This window comes from Electrophorus electricus, chromosome 25 (genome assembly GCF_041902795.1).
Source record: "Electrophorus electricus isolate QZ-2024a chromosome 25, ASM4190279v1, whole genome shotgun sequence".
Lineage (NCBI taxonomy): Eukaryota > Metazoa > Chordata > Actinopteri > Gymnotiformes > Gymnotidae > Electrophorus > Electrophorus electricus.
In genome coordinates this window covers 10,065,510-10,090,209 of record NC_137521.1, presented here as the reverse complement: position 1 = coordinate 10,090,209, position 24,700 = coordinate 10,065,510, and the positions used below count along the sequence as shown (strand labels likewise).

Here is a 24,700-nt window from a genome sequence, read left to right as displayed (position 1 = left end):
TGAGTGTGAGTGTGTGTGAGTGTGTCTGTGTGAGTGTGTCTGTGTGAGTGTGTCTGTGTGTGTGTGAGTGTGTGTGTGTGAGCGTGTGTGTGTGAGCGTGTGTGTGTGAGCGTGTGTGTGTGAGCGTGTGTGTGCGTGTGAGCGTGTGTGAGTGCGTGTGTGCGTGAGTGTGTGAGTGTGCGAGTGTGTGTGTGTGCGTGTGAGTGTATGAGTGTGTGTGCGTGTGAGTGTGTGTGTGTGAGCGTGTGTGTGTGTGAGCGTGCGTGTGAGTGTGTGTGCGTGTGAGTGTGTGTGCGTGTGAGTGTGTGTGCGTGTGAGTGTGTGTGTGTGTGTGTGTGTGTGTGTGTGTGAGCGTGTGTGTGTGAGCGTGTGTGTGTGAGCGTGTGTGTGTGTGTGTGTGAGCGAGCGTGTGTGCGTGAGCGTGTGAGTGTGTGTGCGTGAGTGTGTGCGTGAGTGTGTGAGTGTGCGTGCGTGTGAGTGTGTGTGCGTGTGAGTGTGTGTGCGTGTGAGTGTGCGTGTGAGTGAGTGCGTGTGAGTGTGTGTGTGAGCGTGTGTGTGTGTGTGTGTGTGTGTGTGTGTGTGTGTGTGTGTGTGTGTGAGTGAGTGTGTGTGTGTGTGTGAGTGAGTGTGTGTGTGTGTGTGGAGGAGCAGGGAGTGGTGTACCCAGTAGCCTCCTGCTCCCTGGCCTCAGCTAGTCAGTACCAGAGCAATCTTCATTGCCTGCCTCACCACTGCTGTTTAGAGGGCTTGCCAAGAGCATGTGGGATGTATGTGTGTGTACACTGTGTGGACAAATTATTAGGACACCTACACATTACACCTACAGGAGCTTTTATGTTGTCCTGTTCTAAACTCACAGATATTCACATGGAGCTGTAACAGCCTCTACTCTTCTGGGAGGCTTTCTACAAGGTTTTGGAGTGTGTCTGTGGGATTGGTGCCCATTCATCCAGAAGCGCATTTCTGAGCTCAGACTCTGATGTTGGATGAGAGGTTCTGGCTCACAGTTTCCGTTCTAGTTCTTCCCAAAGGTGTTTGATTGGGTGGAGGTCAGGGCTCCGTCAAGCCCTGTCAAGGTCTCCCACGCCAGACTCACTCAACTGTGCCTTTATGGACCTTGCTTTGTGCACTGGGGCCCAGTCGTGCTGGTACAGATACGGGCCTTCCCCAAACTGTCCCGCAAAAAGTTGGAATCTAACATTTGTCCAAAATGTCTTGGTGTACTGAAGCGTTAAGATTTCCCTTCACTGGAACTAATGTGCCCAGGCCAACACCTGAAAACCAACCCCACAGCATTACCCCTCCTCCACCAAACTGTACAGGTGGCACAGTGCAGTCAGGCAGGTAACGTTCTCCTGGCAGTCATCAAACCCAGACTCGTCCCTCGGACCTCCAGAGAAGCGTGCTTTGTCACTCCACAGAACTGTTTCCTCTGCTGCAGAGTCCAGTGTCCGTGTGCTTTACACCACCCATCCCACACTTGGCATTGTGGGTGGGGAAGTATGGGTTTCATGCAGCTGCTTGACCGTGTTATTACACACTATGCACCTGGGTACTCGGGGACCGTGCTCCATACCTTTACGTGGTATGCTACGTTGAGGCTGAGTTGCTGTGGTTCCTAAACGCGTCCACGGTTCGATAACACCACTCACAGTCAATCGTGGAATATCTAGGAGGGAAGAAATTTCATCAGCTGGCTTGTTTGCAGTATTGGCATCCTATGACTGTACCATGTTCAAATTCAGTGAGCGCTTTAGAATGGCCCATTCTTTCAAAAATGTTTGTAAAGTCAGACTGCATGGCAATGTGCTTGATTTTATACCCGTTTGTGGCAATGGGACTGAATGAAACACCTGAATTCAACGATTAAGAGGTATGTCCTAATACTTTTGTCCACTTTGTGTGTCCTAATACATTTGTCCTTTTAATCATTGAATTAGTGCGTGCGTGCTGGTGGAGCAGATATCCGAACGCTGTGTATGGTAAATGCAGGCGTGGGCTTTGCCTGTCCTGCTCTTCTCCTTGCAGTTCAATTATAGAGTCACAGCACGCTCCCACTCCCACGATTCACCAGCCTCCGACCAGCAAAGAGCAACATTTTATTCCAGCTGTGTGTGTGTGTGTGTGGATCCATGACCGTGTATGACTGTGTGTGTGTGCATGCGGATTCGTTACCGTGTATGAGTGTGCGTGCGTGTGCATGCAGATCCATGACCGTGTGTCACTGTGTGTGTGTGTGTGTGTGTGTGTGTGTGTGTGTGTGTGTGCGTGGTCCACAGCTCTCCTGTATAAGTGTGAAGCTCAGAGGGACAGCTGTGGCCTGTGTCTGAAGGCAGACAGCATGTTCGAGTGTGGCTGGTGTCTGTCTGATAAGAGGTGTCTCCTGAAGCCACACTGCCCTTCACCTGAACTCAACTGGATGCACCAGGCCCGCCGGAACGTGCGCTGCAGTCATCCACGCATTACTAAGGTGACACACACACGCACGCACAAACAAATACTCGATGAATAGGTTGTAAACATGACATCTGGATAAATTGAATAGTCTATTTTAATTGTATAATATCGATTATTTATTTTTTTTTTTAAATTGCATGCACAGATCCAGCCTGTGACAGGTCCTAAAGAGGGGGGCACACGTGTGACGATCGAGGGTGAGAACCTGGGGCTGCAGGTGAGGGAGATCACTCACGTGCGAGTGGCGGGCGTGCGCTGCAACCCCGTGGGACAGGAGTATGTCAGCGCCGAGAGGTGAGCCGTGCAGCACTCACGGACCTCGGACAGAAGCAGAGAAACACCAACTGCAGAAACCATTTAATACACTTCAGCCGAGTCTTCAAAGTTAACAGTGTTACCTTTGTGTGCTCATTGTGTGTGTGTGTGTGTGTGTGTGTTTGCTCCCTCAGGATTGTGTGCGACATGGAAGAGTCTCTCATGGCGAGTCCCCCTAGCGGTTCCGTCGAGCTGTGTATCGGCGACTGCGGTGCAGACTTCCGTGCTCAGTCCTCGCAGATCTACACCTTCGTGGTTCGTAACGCTTCCCTGTGCACTGCTCGGCTCGCGCCTGCCCAACTGTTGCAAAAGTCCTTGTAAAAACGCATTAGTGTGCCGCCCCCTGCGATGACGTTACATTAGATGTGTCCAGAGAGGAATGCCTCAGTTGGCGAATAAGAAACCGCTCCCCAGGGCGCCGAGCCAATCTAATCGCGTTCTCTGAAGAGTCAATAGGAGTCCTTCTGGAATCTGTTAGCCAATCGAGTGGCCCATCAAGCTCATGTGATTGTGTATCTGAGCGAGAGGGGCAATAATGTTGGAGGTAGGAGGACGACCTCCCCCACCAAACACCCACCTTTACTACAGCTCAGGGTTAAGTGCTGCTCTGTGGGATGGGGCTATTAGTGTATTACATTAGGCCAAGAAGCATGACAAGAATACTCATGAAAATACTCTCGCACACATGCACACGCTCACATGCAGACATGAAAACATGCGTTCGCGCGCACACACACACACACACACACACACACACACACACACACACACACACAAATGTTTTACAATTGCGAGGAATCTTTCATCAAAACCCAAACATGCAGACACGTAGCTATAACATCATGCAAGAGCACCCTGATACTCAAGCACACAAACATGTCCGCGTCCACGCGTGCATTCACACACCCACACACACAGGCACAGTGCAGATGGTCCTGCATGGTCCTCTTGGGGGCTGTAATGAAAAACAGATTGGCGGTCCCACCCTGCAGAAGCCCCTAAATGGGGAGACATGGATGGGGATGCAGGTACCCACAGACCACACAGAACAAGCCCAACACAGGAGCAGCCACAACGTTACCGTTATAAGATTTGGGTGTGTGTGTGTGTGTGTGTGTGTGTGTGTGTGTGTGTGTGTGTGTGTGTGTGTGTGTGTGTGCACGCAATAAGAGGTCCTTGCAAGGTCTCTGGATCCACATGGATGTCCTTGTGCAAGCGTGTGTGATTGTGGATGTGGTGTGCACAGTGGTGCAACTGGTCAGGAGCTAGTATCTCGTATGTGTTCTCCATCCAGGCTCCCAGCATCGGTCAGGTGTGGCCTGAGAAAGGACCTGTGTCGGGAGGAACTCGCCTGACCGTCACCGGCCGGCACCTGGACGCTGGCAGCTCCGTCACGGTGTTCCTGGCCCAGGAGGAGTGCCGCTTCATTAAGTAAGTGGCTCGCCATCTATGGCCATCCAACCATCTGTTTGCTCTGCCTGCAGCTCGAGCGCTCCGGCCGCAGCCAGGGCGGCCGTGTCGATCCGCTGCACCGCCCTTCGTTAGCGTGGGTGTGTCTGTAACTGGACTGGGCGTTTCTGCAGCAAGAGTGGGCGGGTCTGTAGCGGGACGGGGCAGCTCTGCAGTGAGAGGGGGCGGGTCTGTAGTGGGACTGGGCGGTTCTACAGTGAGAGTAGGCAGGTCTGTAGCAGGACCGGGCGATTCTGCAGTGAGAGTGGGCGGGTCTGTAATTAGAGCTGTAGCTTGACCGTCGCTCTCTGGTTGGCACTCTCCTCGTGCATGCAAACACAAGACGAAGAGGAGGCCTGAAGCCAGACAGATATATGAGGTTGTGCCTGTCCAGCAGACAAGCCCATCCTGGATGGAGGCCCTCACGGCCCTGTGGGCGGTCCAGGACTCCAGCCAAAAACAGAAGACGAGAGATTGAGCACTCAGGAGCTGACATATTGTCAGAAAAAGAAACTCTAGGAGAAGCATTACACCGAACTCACGGGATCATTTATGCAAAATCACACAGCACTATCGCAGCTCTTTTGATGCATAATTTCGTGGTTTTAAACACGTCGGTAATTTAGATGATCAGAAATCTGGAACTGATAGACAGCAGTAATCTGCCGTGTTCGTCAGGGTATGAACCACCCATCCTTGTGTGCGCACCGCTCGACAGGAGGACGTTGCGGGAGATCGTGTGTGTGACTCCAGCCTCCATTACGGGTGCGGGGGCCTCGTCCATCAAGCTGTTCATAGACAAGGCGGAGATCAGTAGCGACCTGCGCTATGTCTACACGGAGGACCCCACGATCAACAGCATGGAGCCTGGCTGGACCATTATCAAGTGAGTCAGACACACACATGCAAATTGGAAAAGTAACCAAACAAAGACATGCAAAGAGGCTGTGAAGAGCAAACAAAGCATTTGTGTCTTTATGTCTCTGCAGTGGCAGCACGTCTCTGACCGTCACAGGAACTCACCTGCTCACCATCCAGGAGCCCAAAGTCAGGGCCAAATATAACGGCGTGGAGACCACTAACGTAAGCACAGACCGTCTCACTGCTTCAGCACAGACTGTTTCGTCATACTGTCACACTGCTGTAGCACAGTTTTAATCACACACTGCCCCTCTGCTTTGGCCCATCACTTTAGCACACCCGAATGTCCCACCGCTTCAGTACACACTGTCCCACCAGTTCAGTACACACCGTCCCACCGCTTCAGTACACACCGTCCCACCGCTTCAGTACACACCGTCCCACCGCTTCAGTACACACTGTCCCACCGCTTCAGTACACACTGTCCCACCAGTTCAGTAGACACTGTCCCACCGCTTCAGTTCACACTGTCCCACCAGTTCAGTAGACACTGTCCCACCGCTTGAGTACACATCGTCCCACCGCTTGAGTACACATCGTCCCACCAGTTCAGTAGACACTGTCCCACCGCTTCAGTACACACCGTCCCACCGCTTCAGTACACACTGTCCCACCAGTTCAGTAGACACCGTCCCACCGCTTCAGTACACACCGTCCCACCGCTTCAGTACACACCGTCCCACCGCTTCAGTACACACTGTCCCACCAATTCAGTAGACACCGTCCCACCGCTTCAGTACACACTGTCCCACCGCTTCAGTACACACTGTCCCACCGCTTCAGTACACACTGTCCCACCAGTTCAGTACACACTGAATAGTAGCCATATAGTGGCAGTGCAGGTCCTGAGCTGAGGAACACCCTAATAACAGATCTGTTCCTGCCTCAGGTGTGTACAGTAGTGAACGACTCCACGATGACCTGCTTAGCCCCACCCATTCTCTACACGAAGCGGCAAGCTCCCGAAACTGGCCTCCATCCAGATGAGTTCGGCTTCATCCTGGACAACGTCAGCTCCCTCCTCATCCTCAACGGCACGCCCTTCACCTATTATCCCAACCCCACGTTTGACCCGCTTGGCAATGCTGGGATACTTGAGGTCAAGCCTGGGTCACCCATCATCCTGAAGGTAACGGGTTTCTTCCCAACGGTGTTTGGTCAGAATGAGGCTTAAAAACAAGCAGAAAACGCTGCCTGGGATTAACCATAAACACCCCCTGCTGGCATTGTTTATGCTTTCAGGGCAAAAACCTCATCCCTCCCGCCCCTGGCAACGCCCGCCTAAATTACTCCGTGATGATTGGAGAAACGCCTTGTCTGTTAACTGTCTCAGAGTCTCAGCTGCTGTGCGATTCACCGGACCTGACGGGAGAGCAGCGAGTCATGGTGAGCCCTTTCTCCCGCTGGTTAGCGCAAGCAAACGCTTGCCTGCTTCTCCAGATTTACCCGCCTCTGTATCAGAATTTATGAATGCACTTTTATTATATTGTGTGTTCTCTAATAAATATGGCAGAAAATGGATGAGTGGCTGGGAGCAAGCAGAAGTGCTGAATGTTTGGTTTGCAGGAGCGCGAGCCCCATACATCTCACTTAATCAATCCCATTACAGGCTTGGCCGCAAAGCCATTCTTTACTCGGTTGCTAATCCACAAAACCTAAAGATCTGCAGAGAGAGTCTCGTCGTACATTAAGTTCTTCTTATGATTACGGAGCCATGCTGATGCAAGCTGTTTTTTGCTGTGATCTTAGACTATGTGCAGCCAGACCTGCTGTTACAGCCGCGAGACTGGGATGCGCTTGAGAAGCCAAGCTCGGGGTGTAAAGGGGACCGGAGAGAGGGGAGAAATATGAGTGGCTGAGAGAGAGTGTGGTCAAAGGAGAAGCAAAACACTTCTCACCTTCCATAACTCAGGATATCATTTCAGCTTTCAAAAAGCTGCTTTTATATTTGCTTGCTACTGTTTCCAGAGTGTAAATATTTGCCGGTATCTGGTCTCAGGTGTCCTGGTAATTACAGGCACTCAGTGTCATTAAAACAGATCAATTCCCCACCCCATCACACACACACACACACACACACACACACACACACACACACACACACACACACACACACACACACCCTACCCCCCACCTTGGCTCTTATCTCCCCAGCTAATTTAGCACAACATTCAAACTCAACTGCATGTGATCAATGTGTTGGGGGGGGGGAGGAGGAGAAGAGAGGCATGTGTGAATCAAAGAAGAGATTATTATCCAATGGATGAATCCCATCTTACCCCTCCCCCTCCCTCAACACTGGCAGAGGGGCGGAGTTAGACAGCGATAGGGAGAGAGGTAAGAGAGGAGACTCGGATGGAGAGAGAGCAGAAGAGAGCAGGAGCAGTGCGAGAAAAGGAATAAGGAGAGAGAGAGAGGAAGCCATACGGCACGAGCACTCTGGTATCAGTCGGCTAATGAGCTGACACATATTGACGGCTCTCCGGGTCCCCCGTTTGTTCCCCCCTGCTCCCCGTCCTCAATAATTCACGCAGCGGAGCGGCGGAAAGGTGAACCTCGTTAGGCGAGGCAGTGTGACGCCGCGCTTAATTGGCGCGCGATGCGGTAAAAGGCTGAGTCCCGCACACTCCAGCGCTAAGCGTCTATCCCGGACCTTCCGCCCACTGCTCGCATCTGCGTCGCTCCGTACCCCTCTGAGGCCGTCGCGCTCAGAGGGTGCCACGCTGTGATGGCGCAGTGCCGAGGCTGAGGTTAGCCATTTTGGCTTTGAAGGGCATAAAAAGCCAATGGCTGAAGGAACCACCTCCTGTACCACAGCGTTCTATACAAATGCAATTTAGGAATGTCAAAGAAACATTTTCAGCCCACCGAAGTAGTTGTTCTTTCAGTGACGGACCCCGATGAGGAACTACTGCCGTAGTTGTGACTGAGCAATATCCTTTGGACAACAGAATAACTGAACTCTTCACAACCTGGTGTTTTGCTGTCTGCAAGATGTATTAAAATAAGATATTTGGGGGTGATAATGAAATATTTTTTATTATCATTTCAGCCTTCCTTATGGTAATATATAATACTCCTGGAATCAGCTCCTGGGCAATATTTGTGCTGGATCACAAAGAGCATTTATTAGGAGAAGCCACACTGGTTAGTTATCGCTGTGGCCCGTGAGGAATTGCCGGCGCATCCATGCTCCGAAGGCGGGAAAGCCGCTCAGCAGAATGTAGGTTATCTGAAGAGTAATAACCTCGCTCTTATCATCATGCAGTTATGCTACTCGCCGGTTCCCCTGCCCCTCCGAACTAAAGCCAGCGCCTCAGTCCCTCAGTCATTCCCAATCCATTTTTGATCTCCTCCTGTTAGAAAGCACGTGACTTACATTAAACATGGTGTTATTCTTCACGGGCAGCTCTGCAGAGCCCAGGATGGAGGTGACGATTGTGTGTGTGTGTGTGTGTGTGTGTGTGTGTTGTACGGCGAGCGTTGCTGTGTGAAGTGGCCCGAAACAAGCCCTCTGGAGACGAGTTCCGGCCTCTCCTCCTCCGGGGCCCAGCTGGGAGACCGCAGCCTCTCACACACATCTCTTACAGTTAGGAGCTGATTACTTCTGAGGGAGCAATGTGTGCGCTTACCTCAGCCAATCAGAGGCCAGGGCTCGTTAGCAGACGCCGTCAGTAGCAGGACTTCAGAGGTTTGTAGCTACAAATGATGATTTCTGTCTGTGTGCGTGTGTGTGTGTGCGCGCGCGCATCTGTGTGTGTGTGTGTGTGTGTTTGTGTAGATTTTGGTCGGAGGCTTGGAGTACTCGCCAGGCATGCTCCACATCTACTCGGACAGCACCCTGACCCTGCCCGCCATCATTGGCATCGGGGCGGGAGGCGGCGTCCTCCTGGTTGCCATCATTGCCGTGCTCATCGCCTACAAGAGGAAGACGAGGGACGCGGACCGCACGCTCAAGCGCCTGCAGCTGCAGATGGACAACCTGGAGTCCAGGGTGGCGCTTGAATGTAAGGAAGGTGAGAGCATGACCCAAACCAGGATCCTCCTCCTCTCATAACTCCGCCCACCCAAGAGTCAGGTAGACAGAGCGCCACGTAAGCAGGAAGCCAGGGTGGCTAATCCGATTCTCGTTGGAAGTCTCCGTGGGTCTGATCGTCACCGTATCACCCTCGGAATGCTATCCGGGCATGATGGGGAGTTGAAAACTGTTTGATTGGCCTCCCACGTTTGAGTGCACAGAGGAAGGGTGTGCCGGTTCATGACTGCGGTCCTCTGGGGGTCTCCCAGCTGCTCAGTAATCAGCGTCGTCTGCTGTGGTTTCTGCCCTGAGACTCCGTCACCACGGGGTTTTATCGAAGGGAGCAGGAGGCTTTTAGCCGACTCACGTTCCTACTTCGCTCTCTCTCCGGTGTTTTTCAGCTCTTCGTGTCTTATATCAGATAGTTGTTGTTTAGTGTGTGTGTGTGTGTGTGTGTGTGTGTGTGTGTGTGTGTGTGTCTGTGTGTAACTGTAGCAGGTCTGAAGTTGATTCACGGATTGACAGTCTTTGCGGAAGCATTGAACTCCTAGTCCCCCACCTTCTGAAGCTGATTTGATTGGTGGCTTTAGAGGGATGTGCTGTGCAGCTTAGGCAGAGCTGCTGGTGTGTTTATGTAAACAAGCGGAAGCCTAGTCTGCACTTCCTCCTCGGCTAATCTCGGGATACTTTTACTGATGCCTCATTCTGACAGAGAAAAATCATGGGCTTGATGAATTTACCAAGTCTGTAATCCAGTGAATTGTGTAGGGTTCAAATCATCACGGGTGTATTTATTGGGTTGGGAAGTTTCATTCAAAGGCCGGGGTCTCAGATTTCTAGAAAAGGAATTGGTGTGCCTTTCCTCTGTGGATTGCTGGTTAACCTGAACTGATGAGAACCTCTTCTCCTTAAGCCTTCGCCGAACTGCAGACGGACATCCAGGAGCTGACCAACGACATGGACGGTGTGAAGATCCCCTTCCTGGAATACCGCACCTACACCATGAGGGTTATGTTCCCCGGCATCGAGGAACACCCCGTCCTCAAGGAGCTAGATGTGAGAGGACCCGACTCGAGAATAGCTCATCTGCTGCAGTCAGCCGCTTCTCCTCCGCCCGCCCATCTGTCTGTCTGTCTCTGTCTGTCTCTGTCTGTCTGTCTGTCGATCTCTCCCCGAGTGCTGTCTGACGATCAGCCGTGCCGTAAGTAGGTTGCAGGAACTTGGAGCTCTTTCTTCTTTTAATCCCGCCGCCACAGGAGGAGAAGAGAGGGGAGTAGAGGGGGCTGCTGGATGCCCCGAGGAGGAGCATCGCACCGGCACTGTCTCGCCGCTGCGCCTCCAAGCAAACGCGCCACTTTCTGCGCAGTTTTTAATTAAAACCTCGGGCGCACGCCAAGGCCCCGGCAGAACAGTCGTATTGTGACGTGTTTTGAACGTAGACGGCAGGAAGGAACAAGTTCTTGAACAATGGCGTTTTGACGGCGGCTGGGCGTCTGCGGGAGCCGGGCGGGATAAATGGCGTGTGCTTCTTCTCCCATTGTTCTCGGCTGTTTCTTTTAGCCCACTGACTTTACAGAGCCATAGTATCATGTTCTTCATATATGCCTTCACATCTCTTTCCCTCATTCTGTTTACTCTCTCCCTACTCTGTCACTTTCCTGTCCTCTCATTCTTTTCATTGTTTTTGCACTCATTTGCTCTTCCTCTCTCTCTCTCTCTCCAGTCTCCAGCTAACGTAGAGAAGGCCTTGCGTCTCTTCAGCCAGCTTTTGCACAACAAGATGTTCCTTCTGACGTTCATCCACACGCTGGAGGCGCAGAGGTCATTTTCCATGCGCGACCGCGGCAACGTGGCCTCCCTCCTAATGGCGGCGCTGCAGGGCAGGATGGAGTATGCCACCGTGGTGCTCAAACAGCTCCTGGCCGACCTCATTGAGAAGAACCTGGAGAACCGCAACCACCCCAAACTGCTGCTCCGCCGGTAGGCTTCCACCACTCCACCACGGAGGACTTTACGGAAACGCTGTGTTAGGGCGCTCCTTACCCCGCTGTCTCCCTCTTGCAGGACCGAGTCGGTGGCAGAGAAGATGCTCACCAACTGGTTCACCTTTCTCCTCCATCGCTTCCTCAAGGTGGGCCATGCTGACTGACTTTCTTAGAAATGCTCTGTCACCTTCAAACCTGCTTTCATCTGCCAAGCTGTCCAAACGTTCTTGGATGTCTAGCTCTCCCTCCCTGTTTGATGTGCGAGCATGGATGGGGCTGCTCTAATGCATCTAATATAGTGGGTCGCGCATAATAGCTCGGGTCGTAAATCCAGCTCGGGCCACAGCCTCCAGAAACCCACGGCCCTGGCGGGTAGGTGCACCGACAATGCCATGTCCTGTTAGCCGCTCCCAGACCTCTGAGCGAAACAGCCGCCGAGGGACGCAAGCGAACGCCCCATCTGAATGCAGCCTTGGCATTCCGCCAGGCACGTTTAAGGCCCATCGGCACAGATGTGGAAGCTTTTTTTTTTGGCCACTACTGTGGCCTTCTGGAGTAATTACTCCAAAATGCTTGCAATGAGCTTATTGAAGGCCTGATGGTGATAGCCCTGCCCCATTCATCAGTCTTCCACCAGGACTCCTCAGAGAGCTGGCCTTCTGGAGTGTTGCATGGGAAACGACCACGCGCCAAAGAAAATCATCTATGTCGAAAATAACGGCGCTCACACCAATGTCTGTCAGGCCGACGTTTCTACAGCTGCTGTCATACAGGGTGATTGAGATTTTGTACAGAACAGAGACCAGCAAAGACTACAAGCTTGTGTAGCCAACTAAACTTTGTAAATATGTTTCCTGATGTGCTTTAAGAAGGTATTCATTAGGGAAGCCCTCTGCCCAAGTACTTCATTTATGTTCTCTCTGTCTCCCATTCTCTCTCTCTCTCTTTCTCTCTCTCTCTCTCTCTCTCTCTCTCTCTCACTCTCTCTCGTGCGCACTGTGTAGCTGAGTGTGAATCAGGATGTCAGGCTGTAATTAATAATGTCAAGCTGATCTTTCTTAAGGACTAAATAACAGCCTTCTCTCAGTATTGCTGCTTAGTCATCAATAGCTTTTAAGTGGGTAATTGGAGAGTTCTTCACTCCTTGCAAATGCCATCTAAAAAGGAATGTGATTGGGCATCTGGATTCAGTGGTCCCTCTTTCTCATCATCAGGCCCACTCTCTCCCCCCCCCTCTCTTTCACTCACTCTCTCTCTCTCTCACTCACTCACTTTTTGTACATGTAACTGGCACATAAGGTATTTTTTCCCGTACGTCCGTCAATCACAGAATTATTGCATTTAAACTGTTAAAGGGCATGAAGTCGTTTTATTTTACTGTATTGTTTAAAATGAAAGTTACATATTTGATTGCTGTCAGTGGATGGTGCTTGTGAGAACGGAGCCCTCGAGTATCTGAAGTGAGTTTGTGGTGATGATGATGATGATGATGATGATGATCAAACCACCAACCTTTTCTCTTCCCTCTTGCTCACTCTCGCTGTCTCTCTCTCACACTGTCTCTTTCTTGAGGTCTCTCTTGCTCTCTGTCTCTTGCTCTCTCTTTGTGTGTTTGTATATTGGAATTGATTAATAAGGTTTCATTGTGATTCTGTCTCTCTCTCTCTCCCTCTCCCTCTCTCGTCCTGCAGGAGTGTGCTGGTGAGCCCCTCTTCATGCTCTACTGTGCTATAAAGCAGCAGATGGAGAAAGGCCCCATAGACACCATCACTGGAGAGGCACGCTACTCCCTCAGCGAGGACAAGCTCATCCGCCAGCAGATCGACTACAAGCAGCTGGTCAGCGTCCGCATTCCCACAATCCTTCTGCTGTTTCCCTTCGGCCCACAGCCCACTGCTCCACTGCCGAGCGCTGTGGCCAGGTGTTTGACTCCAGTGCAGTAGATAAATACTCAAGTCAAGCAAACCAAGAATGAGTTGTTTTCTACAGTTCTGTTATTAGAGCATATGGTTCGTGGAGCCAGTAATGAAATTTCAAGCAGGACGTGCAGTACATTGTGCGGCCTTTGACGTTGAGGGGACTGGAGTTGGAAGGTTATCCAAACATTCACTCTGGGCAGACTCATCTGCTTCTGGAATGTATAGTCACACACCCCTACTCCACCCCACACACCTCCATACCACCTCACACCTCCACTCCACCTCACACACCTCCACTCCACCCCACACACCTCCACTCCACCTCACACCTCAACTCCACTTTACACACCTCCACTCCACCTCACATACCTCCACTCCACCCCACACACCTCCACTCCACCCCACACACCTCCACTCCACCCCACACCCCACTCCACCACACACACCTCCACTCCACCCAGCCTTACACACTACCATCCCACCACATCCATGCCCCATGTCCCTGGAATGTGACATGACCAACATCTCGTTATGTTTATCACTGTTACATGCTACAAGTTCTGAAGAAACGTCCTCCTCAGACAAAAGACACACAGTGTTTCCAGCCGTGTCTCCCTCTAACAGTCAAAGCTCAAGGCCAGTAATCAAAGACTAAACAACCAGGCATGACAGGAAGCACTGAACTTAAATGCATTTAAATACACACAATTTTCACACATGAAAAGTCACCCGAGGCAAAGAGTCTTCATGCAAACCCAGAAATGTCTCTCAAAAGAGGGAGGGGAAGTAAGAGAGAGAGAGAGAGAGAGAGAGATGGAGAGAACGTGGGTGTCTGGCGTAGTGTGCGGTAAGTAAACGAGCCTGGTTCTGCTAGGGTCCATTTTTTCAGCACTGACCAGTTGATGGCTGCCTGCTCGGTCTGGATCAGCTTATAGGATTCGATAATGAATGCAGCCAGGCGCAAGCCTGAGCCGTTGGACTGGCTTGAGACCCTCTCCTCGGGAGCCAGCAGGAAAGGTCAAGGAAAGGTCAAGGTCCGTAGGACAGCACCTGCTCACAGTACCACAGATCAGCAGTTAGAGTGATGCATCGTATGTGGTTATTGTCACGAGGGCAGAGTGAAGTGTAGTTTGCCTAGTAACTAAGATCTTTGAGATTTTCTTTATTCATATTCAAGTTGGAGCACAAACATCTCTGGAGTAAACTCAGTGATATGTTATTGAGATCTGCTTCAGATATGTACTTCTGTGTGTGGGTGTACTTAAAGCTCACTGTAGAATTTTTTTTTTTTTTTTAATGAAATATCTCTTTCTGTGGATACCATGACATGCTGTGTAATTGAGTTTTAAACACATCCACTGTGTGTGTGTGTGTGTGTGTGTGTGTGTGTGTGTGTGTGTGTGTGTGTGTGTGTGTTAAGCGAGGTCCCAAAAACAAGCTGCCTTTAGCGATCAGTACGGGGTCATAGCTGCAGATGCTGCTGTGTAGAGAGTGGGGCCATTTTATTCTGTGGCCTGATTAGCACCTGTGACCTTCACATATGTCTACAGACACCACAGTTCACTACCCAAACACTATTAGCATGCAGATACATCAAGGCACTTGTAAGCCGCAGCTACTGGCGTGTTGCCTGCGAGACAGGTCACTGGCTCCCTGCATATACTAAAGGAGCGATGAGGCCACAGGAGTGCACAGTTGAGGCCATGAAGTAGCTAATGAGCTAATGCTAGGGCCCAGGAGGGGTACCACAGGTCCTTTATGTACTTGCAATCTTGGTTTACTGCGTGTATAACAGGTAAGGGTCAGACTGAGAGAGTGAAAGGCCTTTCTGTCCTGTTTGGTTTCCATACCTCTGTTCTGCCTGCGCCACGTGACCACACACGCTTATTTACGGTCGATACTCTCCCCGTTGTTCGAGTCGAGGTAAATCGCCGCCCTACATCTTCAGTGGCCTATGGCGGTAGGCAGGGTCCTCATCTGTGACGTCCCAGTCCCAGGGATTATGCTGCTGTCAGGCTGTAGCGGGAAGCATGGCTAGATTAGGAAAAGGCTGACAGGGCATGGAGGAACAGCTCTCTGGATCTATTGAGACACCGCCACCCTCCAGTGGGAACGTTCGACACCTGGACACACGCCTTTGTCCCGACCGGCCCTCACCTTCCAGATAGAGTGCGTGGCTGTGCAGTGGTTCGTGAGGGTAAAGGGGACAGACGCGTTTCTCTAGGCACGTTCTCACTTGTCATAATGTGTTTGATCCCCCCCCACCAACCGCATCTTTTGATCCCTTCCCTCTCAGACTCTGATGTGCATACCACCGGAGGGGGAGGCAGGGACCGAGGTCCCGGTGAAGGTCCTGAACTGTGACACGGTGACGCAGGGGAAAGATAAGCTCCTGGATGCGGTGTATAAAGGCATCCCCTACTCCCAGAGACCGCAGGCTGACGACATGGACCTGGGTATGAGCACAGCACCGTGCACACTTTATACACACACACACATGACAAATTAATGTTTAGTCCTGTAATTAAAAAGTCCTCTGTGGTCTTCAGTTAGTATTATGCAAATGAGCAGTAATTGGTGATTAGCTTTCTCTCATCATCCCAACGCCATGGTTAAGATGGATCTCGTAGTCCGGGATTGGTATTAAGCGGTGCCTGTTTATTTTACTGGACCTTCTCATTTTGCCCACCTGGTTCTCGTGTTTGGTTCTCTCACGTGCCGTCGCTTTGTGCCTAACAGAGAGCCAGTAGCTCTCATCGAGTGCATTCGTCTCTCCAACAGAATGGCGACAGGGTCGACTGACCAGGGTCATCCTCCAGGACGAGGACGTCACCACGAAGATCGAAAGCGACTGGAAGAGGCTGAACACGCTGGCACACTACCAGGTCAGGCCGCCCGAGGGCACCTCTTGGACAGACACAGACGCCGGCCGTGTCGCGTGCTGATTCTCCCCTCCCTTTCGTCTCTGCAGGTGACAGACGGCTCCGTGGTGGCTCTGGTTCAGAAGCAGGTGTCTGCGTATAACATCGCCAACTCCTTCACGTTCACGCGCTCTCTCAGCAGATACGGTGAGCCCCGGTTCTCTCTGACCCCAACGTCTGAGGCAGCTTCACTGACTCAGGATCAGCTTCCTCTACCTAAATCCTTCATTCAAGCCATTGTGTCAAGCACCCAGTCAAAGTGGCGTCAGATCAGTGCCTCAGTTTCTCCCCCTCTGTAAGAAGTGGACATTTTAAAAGTGTTAAAGGTCATTCAACCCCAGCCGTCCAATCCAAACAAAGAGTGTTGTTGAGACAACAAAAGGACACGTCACTTACCCACACTCACTAGCCAGAAGATTTCCACCAGTCTCATATACAGCTGGACTGTTGAAAGGTCTGGACTGATGGTTTTAGACAGAACATCTGCCGGACCCAAACTTTGACTCGACTTCACTAAGAATTATTGTTAGATTATTGTTACATTATTGTTGGATCAGCTCTCTGTTTCTAACACTCAGCTACTCTGTGTGGTTCTGTGTGTGTGTTTGTGTGTGTGTGATGTGATCGAGCAGAAAGTTTGCTGCGCACCTCCAGTAGTCCAGACAGCCTGCGTTCTCGAGCGCCCATGATCACCCCTGACCAGGAGACGGGCACCAAGCTCTGGCACCTGGTGAAAAACCACGAGCACGCCGACCAGCGCGAGGGCGACCGCGGCAGCAAGATGGTGTCTGAGATTTACCTCACCCGTCTCCTGGCAACAAAGGTACTCCGCTGCTTTCGTACCCATCATCCTCCGTTCAGGAACGGCAGCAGCCGAAGCGCCTGAGCATCAACATGAACGCACACAGTCTGACCCAGACGACATGCTGTCTGTTGGGAATCTCTAGTCCAGGGCTGGCTAACTGAGATGGGTGGATAAGCTTAAAACAAGCTTGGCTGGAATTTATTCTTGCCAGTGTTTAAAGCTAATAGCAAATCTGATTGGAGTTTACGAGCACATAAAGGGTGAGCAGTGAGCAGCAGTGTGTTTGTGTGTCTAGGCTGATTTGGGGCCGTGGTGCTGTAATGTGCTGCCTTACGTGTGAATAATGCACCTACCTGCAGACACTCAGCACACGGGTATGTTTACCCTGCCTGAGACTGTCCGTTGAGAGCAACGATTTTGTGTGATGTCTGCTTCCTGAGCGCAGGATAACTTCAAGGAAGCATAGTAAACAAAACTGCATTCTCCTTGCCAGTCCACACATACGCGACTTGTCACTGTGTCTCAACGCGTTCCTCTTTCTAGAGAAAAAAATGCACTTTTACAAGCTGTTTCTATCCATTGCAAGATGTGATGTCATGTCAAGCGAATGCCCCGCCTCAAACAAATACCCCCACTCTGCGGCAATCGCCTCAGTTTACTGCAGAGCTCTTAAACCATCCCGCCCCCACTGAGGTGGCCAATGAGAGTGGTGTTAATTAGCATAAGGAATCCATGCCTAGAGAGTGAACTCTTCTTCAAAGTAGAGAAAAATGACAGGAGAGAACACACCACCAAAAACTGTTGATTTGGATTGTTTGTCTGTTTGTTGGTACGCTTTACGGATGTCTTTCAAAAAGCACAGAGTAAAATATCTCCGTTGAGGTGCTTGTGTGTGCGCATGCTGGATGGAGTAGAGTGACAATACCTCACTGCACGTTGTCCCGTGTGAACAGGGTACTCTTCAGAAGTTTGTGGACGACCTGTTTGAGACGGTGTTCAGCACGGCTCATCGCGGTAGTGCCCTCCCTCTCGCCATCAAGTACATGTTTGACTTCCTGGACGAGCAGGCGGACAAGAGGCAGATCAGCGACCCCGACGTGCGCCACACGTGGAAGAGTAACTGGTGCGCCTGCGTACTCTTTCACTTCCCGCGTACCCACATCCGACTCCCTGCCGTGTGCAGGGCTTTTGTGGGATGGCGTGGTGTTTTCCAGTGCTTTTTTTTGGTTTCTTGTCCTGATCTCTCTGTCCCCCCTCCAGTCTGCCCTTGAGGTTCTGGGTGAACGTGATCAAGAACCCCCAGTTCGTGTTCGACATCCATAAGAGCAGCATCACGGACGCCTGCCTCTCCGTGGTGGCCCAGACCTTCATGGACTCGTGCTCCACCTCGGAGCACCGCCTGGGCAAGGACTCGCCCTCCAACAAGCTGCTGTACGCTAAAGACATCCCCAACTACAAGAACTGGGTGGAGAGGTGCGTCCTCTGTTCCTTGTGCCCTGTCCATATGATAAAGCCCACTGTTTGCATTTAGCTTGGAGCTTTTTTCCAGAAGTAACTCATATTAACCAGTTACAAAAGTCTGCAGTAAGTTGAGGTTAACTGCAATGGGGTGATTTCACCCTTGACCCTTTGGGACATAGCTAGTGTTTGACTACTTGAAGAGGCCACCGCTAGATGGTCGGCATCATTAGACATGTTTTCCCTTCGTGTCCACTGGGTGACTTTGTAAACAGATTCTTAAATCAAGCAATCAGCATGAGCTTGTGTTTGATTTTTGCGTGCTGGTCAATTCACACTGACTGGCGGTGATAAGCAGCGTATTGATGGTGCGTTTGTGTGGGTGGGTGTGTTGCAGGTACTACAGAGACATCAGCAAAATGCCCAGTATCAGCGATCAAGACATGGATGCCTATCTGGTGGAGCAGTCTCGTCTCCATGGTAGCGAGTTCAACACACTGAGCGCGCTCAACGAGCTCTATTTTTACATCAACAAGTACAAAGAGGAGGTGGGTTCAGAAGCAAACTTCCTCTAGTCACACAGTAATCCTCCGCACCCGGTTCACACAGATCTAGGATCAGCTTTCATTGCTTTTTGCTAGTTTTGGCTTCAGGTGTGCTGGTGTAAATGTGGAAGGAGCTGTAGATGTGAGCTTCTATTATGAAAAACAAAAGTCTTAATTATCTTCTGAGAATTTTAACAAGATTTTGTTATGTGGTCTTTTTGTTTGTTCTGTCAGATATTCTTGTGGTGCTGGTGGACAGTTAAATTTACTTAAGGTTCATGAATTGCAAATTCCATTTCAATATTATTGGGTCCATTTTGATGTCCATGTCTTATGAGATTAGACTTCATATTCATCCTGAGCTCTATTCAACCTCTTCAAATGGTCTGTGGCTAGAAAGCTTACTATAGAATATTGAATTAGAACATGTATGTGTATGTCTATCAACTAATGGCCTCTCTCTTTCTCTCTCTCTCTCTCTCTCTCTCTCTGTCTCTCTCTCTCTCTTTCCCTCTCTCTCTCTCTCTCTCTCTCTCTCTCGCTCATCTTCCTTTCACTGTATAGATCTTGACGGCTCTGGACAGAGACGGGTACTGCCGTAAACACAAATTGAGACACAAACTGGAACAAGCCATTAACCTGATGTCAGGCAGCAGCTGATGGTCCAGGAGGAGAAGAGAGGGGAGGGTTGGCTGAGAGGAGGGGAGAAGACTGGGGTTAGAGAGGGGAGGGTTGGCTGAGAGGAGGGGAGAAGATTGGGGTTAGAGAGGGGAGGGTTGGCTGAACGGCTCTGAGGAAACTGACCACTACTGCAAGGATCACAGTTTGTGCTTGGAAGAAAAGTGGTTAGGCACTGGACAATCAAACCTTACGGAACCACAGCACAGCACACAAAGCCCAATATTTCTCTGGTCCAGGACCCTTATGGCCAACACGTTCTCTACTGTCATCTGGATCTGCCTTGACCAAGAGGCCTCCCACCCTCTCATACTTTATCTGTCTAAATATCTGTCTTTTCTCTCTTTTTTTCATTTCCTTTCTTTGTCTTTCTCTGTATAACTGTGGATTCATCTCTCTCTCTCTCTCTCTCCTCTCCTCTCTCTTTCTCTTGCCTCTCCTCTCCTCTTTCTCGCTCTCTGTCGCGCTCTCTCTCTCCCTCTCTCTCTCTCCTCTCCTCTTTCTCTCTCTCTCTCTTTCTCTCTCTCTCTCTCTGTCTCTGTCTCTGTCTCTCTCTCTCCCTCTCCTCTCCTCTCCTCTGCTTTCTGGCCTGTTCAAAGCCACTCATATAATGGCAAACTGCCGAAAAACTTTTGGACGCGGAAAACTGTGGATCACTGAGATACATTCCAACAAGAAAGGCACATGCGCCGTTGCCTTGGAAACCATACTAAATTCTGAAGCTAGTGCCATGGAGGTGGAGGAAGGCGACGTGGTAACCTTAGTAATGCTTAAAAAAAAACAACAACGATACGACGTGATTGGCAGACTCTCGGAGAGACTCCATGGTCTGAGGACCGTTGCTGTGGGGGGAAGCGAAACTCAGTCTTCGAGTTTGGTAATGAGGGGCATGACCTGAAGAAACACATCTAAAACACGGCCCAGTCATCCCAGAGGCCTCTTCAGAGGAACTGTGCCGAGCGGGGAGTGTTGGGGTCGGGGAGGGAACAGGAGCCACTATCTTCGTCTCAAAAAATCACCATAGAACCCCCAACACCAACACCACTCAGCCCCACCCCTTAAAAAAGAGCCTTTTTTCTTTTTCTCTTTTCTTGTGAACCTGGGGCCAAACAGGCCTGGTTGTATGAAGCAGTGAGGATCAACATCCTTGAAAGTTTAGGCTTTTTATGTTGCATCTGGACTCAAAAAGCTGAGCCCCAGATGTACTGTGGCCTCAGACCGGGCCATTCCAGCCTAATGAGTTCCCTTTTTTGGTTTTGTTTTGTTTTTTTTCTTGAGACCCACCTTGGTCTCTGGTGTCTGCTTTTGTATACCACTGTGTTCCTGTGAGGGTCGGAGTGTAGCTCAGATTTGTGGCCCCCTCCTGGTTCGTGTAAGAGGACGGATGGAGTGTTGTGCTTGATATTAAGCATCCTGATATAACAGCTCCATCCATCAAGAGCAATAAGTCAAGTTCAGAAATGCAAGCCATGAGTAAAATTTCCCTGCATGATCAAATGTGCCACCACAAACACTAAATTCACCAAGACTCACATTAGTTGTGTTTGATCACAGAAATATCCTCCCTTTTCGTTCCTTCTGTGTACCTTAAAATCACACTTTTCAAAATCAAATGTGCAGTATGTAATGGAACACCAAGCACAATAGGGAAACGGCATCCCACTCTGATTGTCCTATATGACCGATTTAACAGGCAGGTGGAGTTTCAGAATGAGATTCGGATGTGAACAGACGTGAGCTGCTAATATTTCTCCCCATGGTCATTTCAGAGCTCCTTAGTCATCCCTTTGAACAGTCACGAATCCTTCTCTGAGCTTCAAACTTGAGCTAAACGAAGATTGTGTTAAATCTGTATGTATTTCACAAACATCATGGCCTTAAGTCATCTGTCCTCTATCTGAGGCAAGTTGCCTCTTTTCCACAACAGTAATATCTCTCTCCGTTGCCATGGCAGCAGAAGTCAACAGGAAACTGTTGTTTAACACTCTGGAAAGAAGTGGCAGTAAGTAAATTGGACAGTAGATTCAGATTGTTTTTAGTTCTTTTTTGGTACATGGTTCTGAATTCTGCCCTTTTTGATTGAGTATTTATTGTGCTTTATAATTTATTGTGTTATTTATTTCGCAACACAAAATGTACACTGTTATATGTACAGTACAGTTAATTGAGGATGTGTTGGCAAAAACCTTGTTTCTGTTTTGCCTGTGCTAAGGTTGTCAATACAAAAATATTTTTCTAAGACTCTTATGGCCAGGGCCCTAGAAAAAAAACATTAAGGGTTATCTCTCCAGGCTGGATAGCAGTTGGGATTTGAAGTCTAGAGCATTGTCCTTGCAGGCAGTTGGCAAATTTGTGTGAGTGCTATTAATTATGCCTTTAGTTTGACTGCACATTCACAAGGACATCCACCACTTTGGACAAGAAGTCCAAAATGGTTGGTATGTTCTGTGATTGACCTAGAAATCCTCAAATATTCTCGAAAAACCTTTTTTCCTTTTTTCCATTGGAATAACCTTCAGATGCTATGAAGTTGATACTAATTGAATTGTATGATTAGCCTTTATAAGTTATCTTCGTGAAGTAATTACCTACAGACCCTGGTCCTTCAAAAACGCAGTGGAACACAATCTCGGCGTGGCGATATGTCAGACTTTGTAACTGTGTACCTTAAAGGCTAACTGAATGCCATCCATGTCTGCTTTCTTATTTCCCACTTATGACACAGCTATGATTCTGAATGGGTCGTTAAAGTCAGGACATCCTGACTGAGGCCACTGGTATAAATCAGCATGTACATAGAACTGCACTAAAACATCCACGTAAGTCTCCTTCTGCTACGTCCCGCCCGGCGTCAGAAGGTGTGCTTCAGTGTAGCCGAAGGCACTGAATCCCATTTCCCAACATCGTGGAATTCTGAGGGCAAGAGGTTTAGAACGGAACGCGGCGCTCGTTAACATTTCAAATGTTGCAGGATGTTGATGGAGGAGGATCCAGTTGAACTGCTGCTTGTTGTTGCTTGTGAGATGGAGAGCAAGAGCAGGTCAGTTTGTGTGTGTGGGGAATCTGGGCCCAGCAACGGGAGACTCTGTTCGTCAACACAGCAGCACGGGTACAGCAAGCATCCACACACTCCAAAACCAATTCAACGAATCATAAATCTACACCAAAAATAAATAAATGAATACATAATAAGTAAATAAATAAATAAATGAATGGCTATATATATAAATATATATATATATATATATATATATATAAATATATATGAACGGTTGAATTTTGATTTAGCACCTCATGGTTGAAACCGCACCAAGGTTTACATCTGATTTTCTTAACTGTGAGTAAAGCCAAACATACTGTCGGGAATAGGGGTCGCATACGCACTGCCTGTAAGAAATCTGTTTCTTATTGTTTAGTTCTTATTTTATGATGAGATCCTCGTTAAGTATGCCTCGGCTGATAGCCATATGATCAGAAGTCGCCTGTTTCGTTTCTACTGCAGAACTCGGAGCCCTTCTGAGATGCTTAGTCTGTAAAGTGATAAAACAGCATACTATTAAAAGCACCTGTACTTGTCAGGAAGAGAGGAATGAGTGGGGAAAAGAAAATTTGTGGTGTTTTTCAGTAGAATCGGTAGAAGAAATGTCTGTTTTTGATCCATAACTACATTTCAGTCAGTGTTCTAGTTATAAAAAATAAAAAAAAGATAGACATTTTGTCTCTGATGAATTAATTATAATTTATTTGTCTGTTTTGTCTGTTTATCCCAAAATGTTTTAATCAATTATATTGTAACAGACTTGTTTACAGTTTCAAAGATATATGGAGTTTATTAACAATGTGTCTGGAGAGGAAGTAGCTTTGTGTCTTACTGGCTGATTGATTGATTGTCTGATTGATTGACTGATTGAATAATGGATGACTGCTTTGCCAAGTCCTTAATTCTATATAAATATATAAATATATTTTGTATAATTATTGTTTCAGAATGTTTTCTTTTAAATTATTTTGTTTGCTTTAGTTTTTCATTTATTTTATATTTTTTCTTTTCTTAATCAGTTTGAAGGAATTGTACAAACGAGTCCGTTAAAACGCTGGCTGCAATGAAGTGTTTTGTATATATTTGCACTTTTTTTTACTCAGTCCGCAAGGTTTTTGAAAAATTGGATTCTAACTTAATGTTCAAAGGACAAGCATGGTGTTTTGGGGTTTTTTGTTTGTTTGTTTGTTTTGTTTTGTTTTGCTAATTAAAAGGTATGTGGATGATGCTGTATATTTCCTGAATGTTTCTTTGTATATGTTATCATCTGCAATTACTATTTTCTCTCAACAGATTGATGTTTTCATTCAAATAAAGACAAGTGACTCAGTGAAAAATGGCACATGAGATCAGGCGAAAAACAAACAACATGTACATTCTAGCCTTCCTTAGTCACAGTGAAAGAGAAAGCACCTCAGTGTTCTACTTCAGCAAGATTTTAAAACAATTACACATTTTTACTGCAGAACCACAAAACAATCATGCAGCCTAATCCTGCATTAAACAGCTGCGTTTTTCAGAGGCCCACAAGTATGGGCCAGTGTCTCCTAACAGCCTGTGGTGCGGGCTGTATGAGATAAGAGAACGAGACGCCAGAGTCTCCGGGGACATCTTAGGCCGGAGTCCTCCGCGTCTGGCGGAGGCCTGCCTCAGCCCCGCCTCCAACTGCTCTAATTCCAACATAAAAGCGTCCTCGTATTTCCCACTTCATTAGGACTGTAACATAACTAGTGTTGAATTAAGTGGTGGAGTGTTTATGTGGTGTAAACTGAACTCGTGGGTTTATCCAGCTCTGGCAGTTTTCTCTCTGGACAACAGACAAAATTGAAAATGTTTAGGTAAGAGATACAGCGCCAAGCTGCACAGACAGAGAGACCAGGGAGAACTGGCTGTGTTTTGAGGTCCCAGTAAACTGGGATTTGTACTTTGTACTTTTAAATGACAAAATCATTTGGTTCAACAGAAAATTTTCTTTGCACTCCAGTGTTTTCACTCTGGTGCTTTTCTTGAAACTGTGTCCAGGTATTTAGACCATTTATTAGTAAGAATGCACCCGGTAATGCAATGTTGGTAAGCAGTTTTGCAAATAGGCAGTAGCCTCTTTTTTGTATTATTCACAGGTCCTGCACCAGGCTGTAAAAGCAACCAACACAAGCCCACAAAAGTTCCTTTCTAGTTTTACTTAAGTA

The 24,700-nt window shown here is 48.8% G+C and overlaps 1 protein-coding gene across 2 annotated transcripts in view; it reads left to right on the top strand.

Moving 5' to 3' along the window:
- Window positions 1-23,744, top strand: part of plxna3 (plexin A3) — a 108,202-nt gene extending 84,458 nt beyond the window's left edge. The window contains exons 12-32 of one of the 2 annotated variants that reach the window (XM_035521821.2): window positions 2,280-2,470; window positions 2,603-2,751; window positions 2,907-3,027; window positions 4,067-4,203; window positions 4,940-5,107; window positions 5,211-5,304; window positions 6,032-6,271; window positions 6,385-6,528; window positions 8,924-9,158; window positions 10,074-10,216; window positions 10,884-11,140; window positions 11,225-11,291; window positions 12,837-12,983; window positions 15,361-15,520; window positions 15,846-15,949; window positions 16,036-16,132; window positions 16,618-16,808; window positions 17,744-17,913; window positions 18,051-18,263; window positions 18,646-18,796; window positions 19,358-23,744. In XM_035521821.2, coding sequence (XP_035377714.1) covers window positions 2,280-2,470; window positions 2,603-2,751; window positions 2,907-3,027; window positions 4,067-4,203; window positions 4,940-5,107; window positions 5,211-5,304; window positions 6,032-6,271; window positions 6,385-6,528; window positions 8,924-9,158; window positions 10,074-10,216; window positions 10,884-11,140; window positions 11,225-11,291; window positions 12,837-12,983; window positions 15,361-15,520; window positions 15,846-15,949; window positions 16,036-16,132; window positions 16,618-16,808; window positions 17,744-17,913; window positions 18,051-18,263; window positions 18,646-18,796; window positions 19,358-19,453 — 3,275 coding nt within the window. In that variant the 3' untranslated portion in view covers window positions 19,454-23,744. Of the gene's footprint in view, window positions 1-2,279; window positions 2,471-2,602; window positions 2,752-2,906; window positions 3,028-4,066; window positions 4,204-4,939; window positions 5,108-5,210; window positions 5,305-6,031; window positions 6,272-6,384; window positions 6,529-8,923; window positions 9,159-10,073; window positions 10,217-10,883; window positions 11,141-11,224; window positions 11,292-12,836; window positions 12,984-15,360; window positions 15,521-15,845; window positions 15,950-16,035; window positions 16,133-16,617; window positions 16,809-17,743; window positions 17,914-18,050; window positions 18,264-18,645; window positions 18,797-19,357 lie in introns of those variants that run through there. The other variant, XM_035521822.2, reaches the window with a different exon arrangement.
- Window positions 23,745-24,700: the final 956 nt, after the last annotated feature.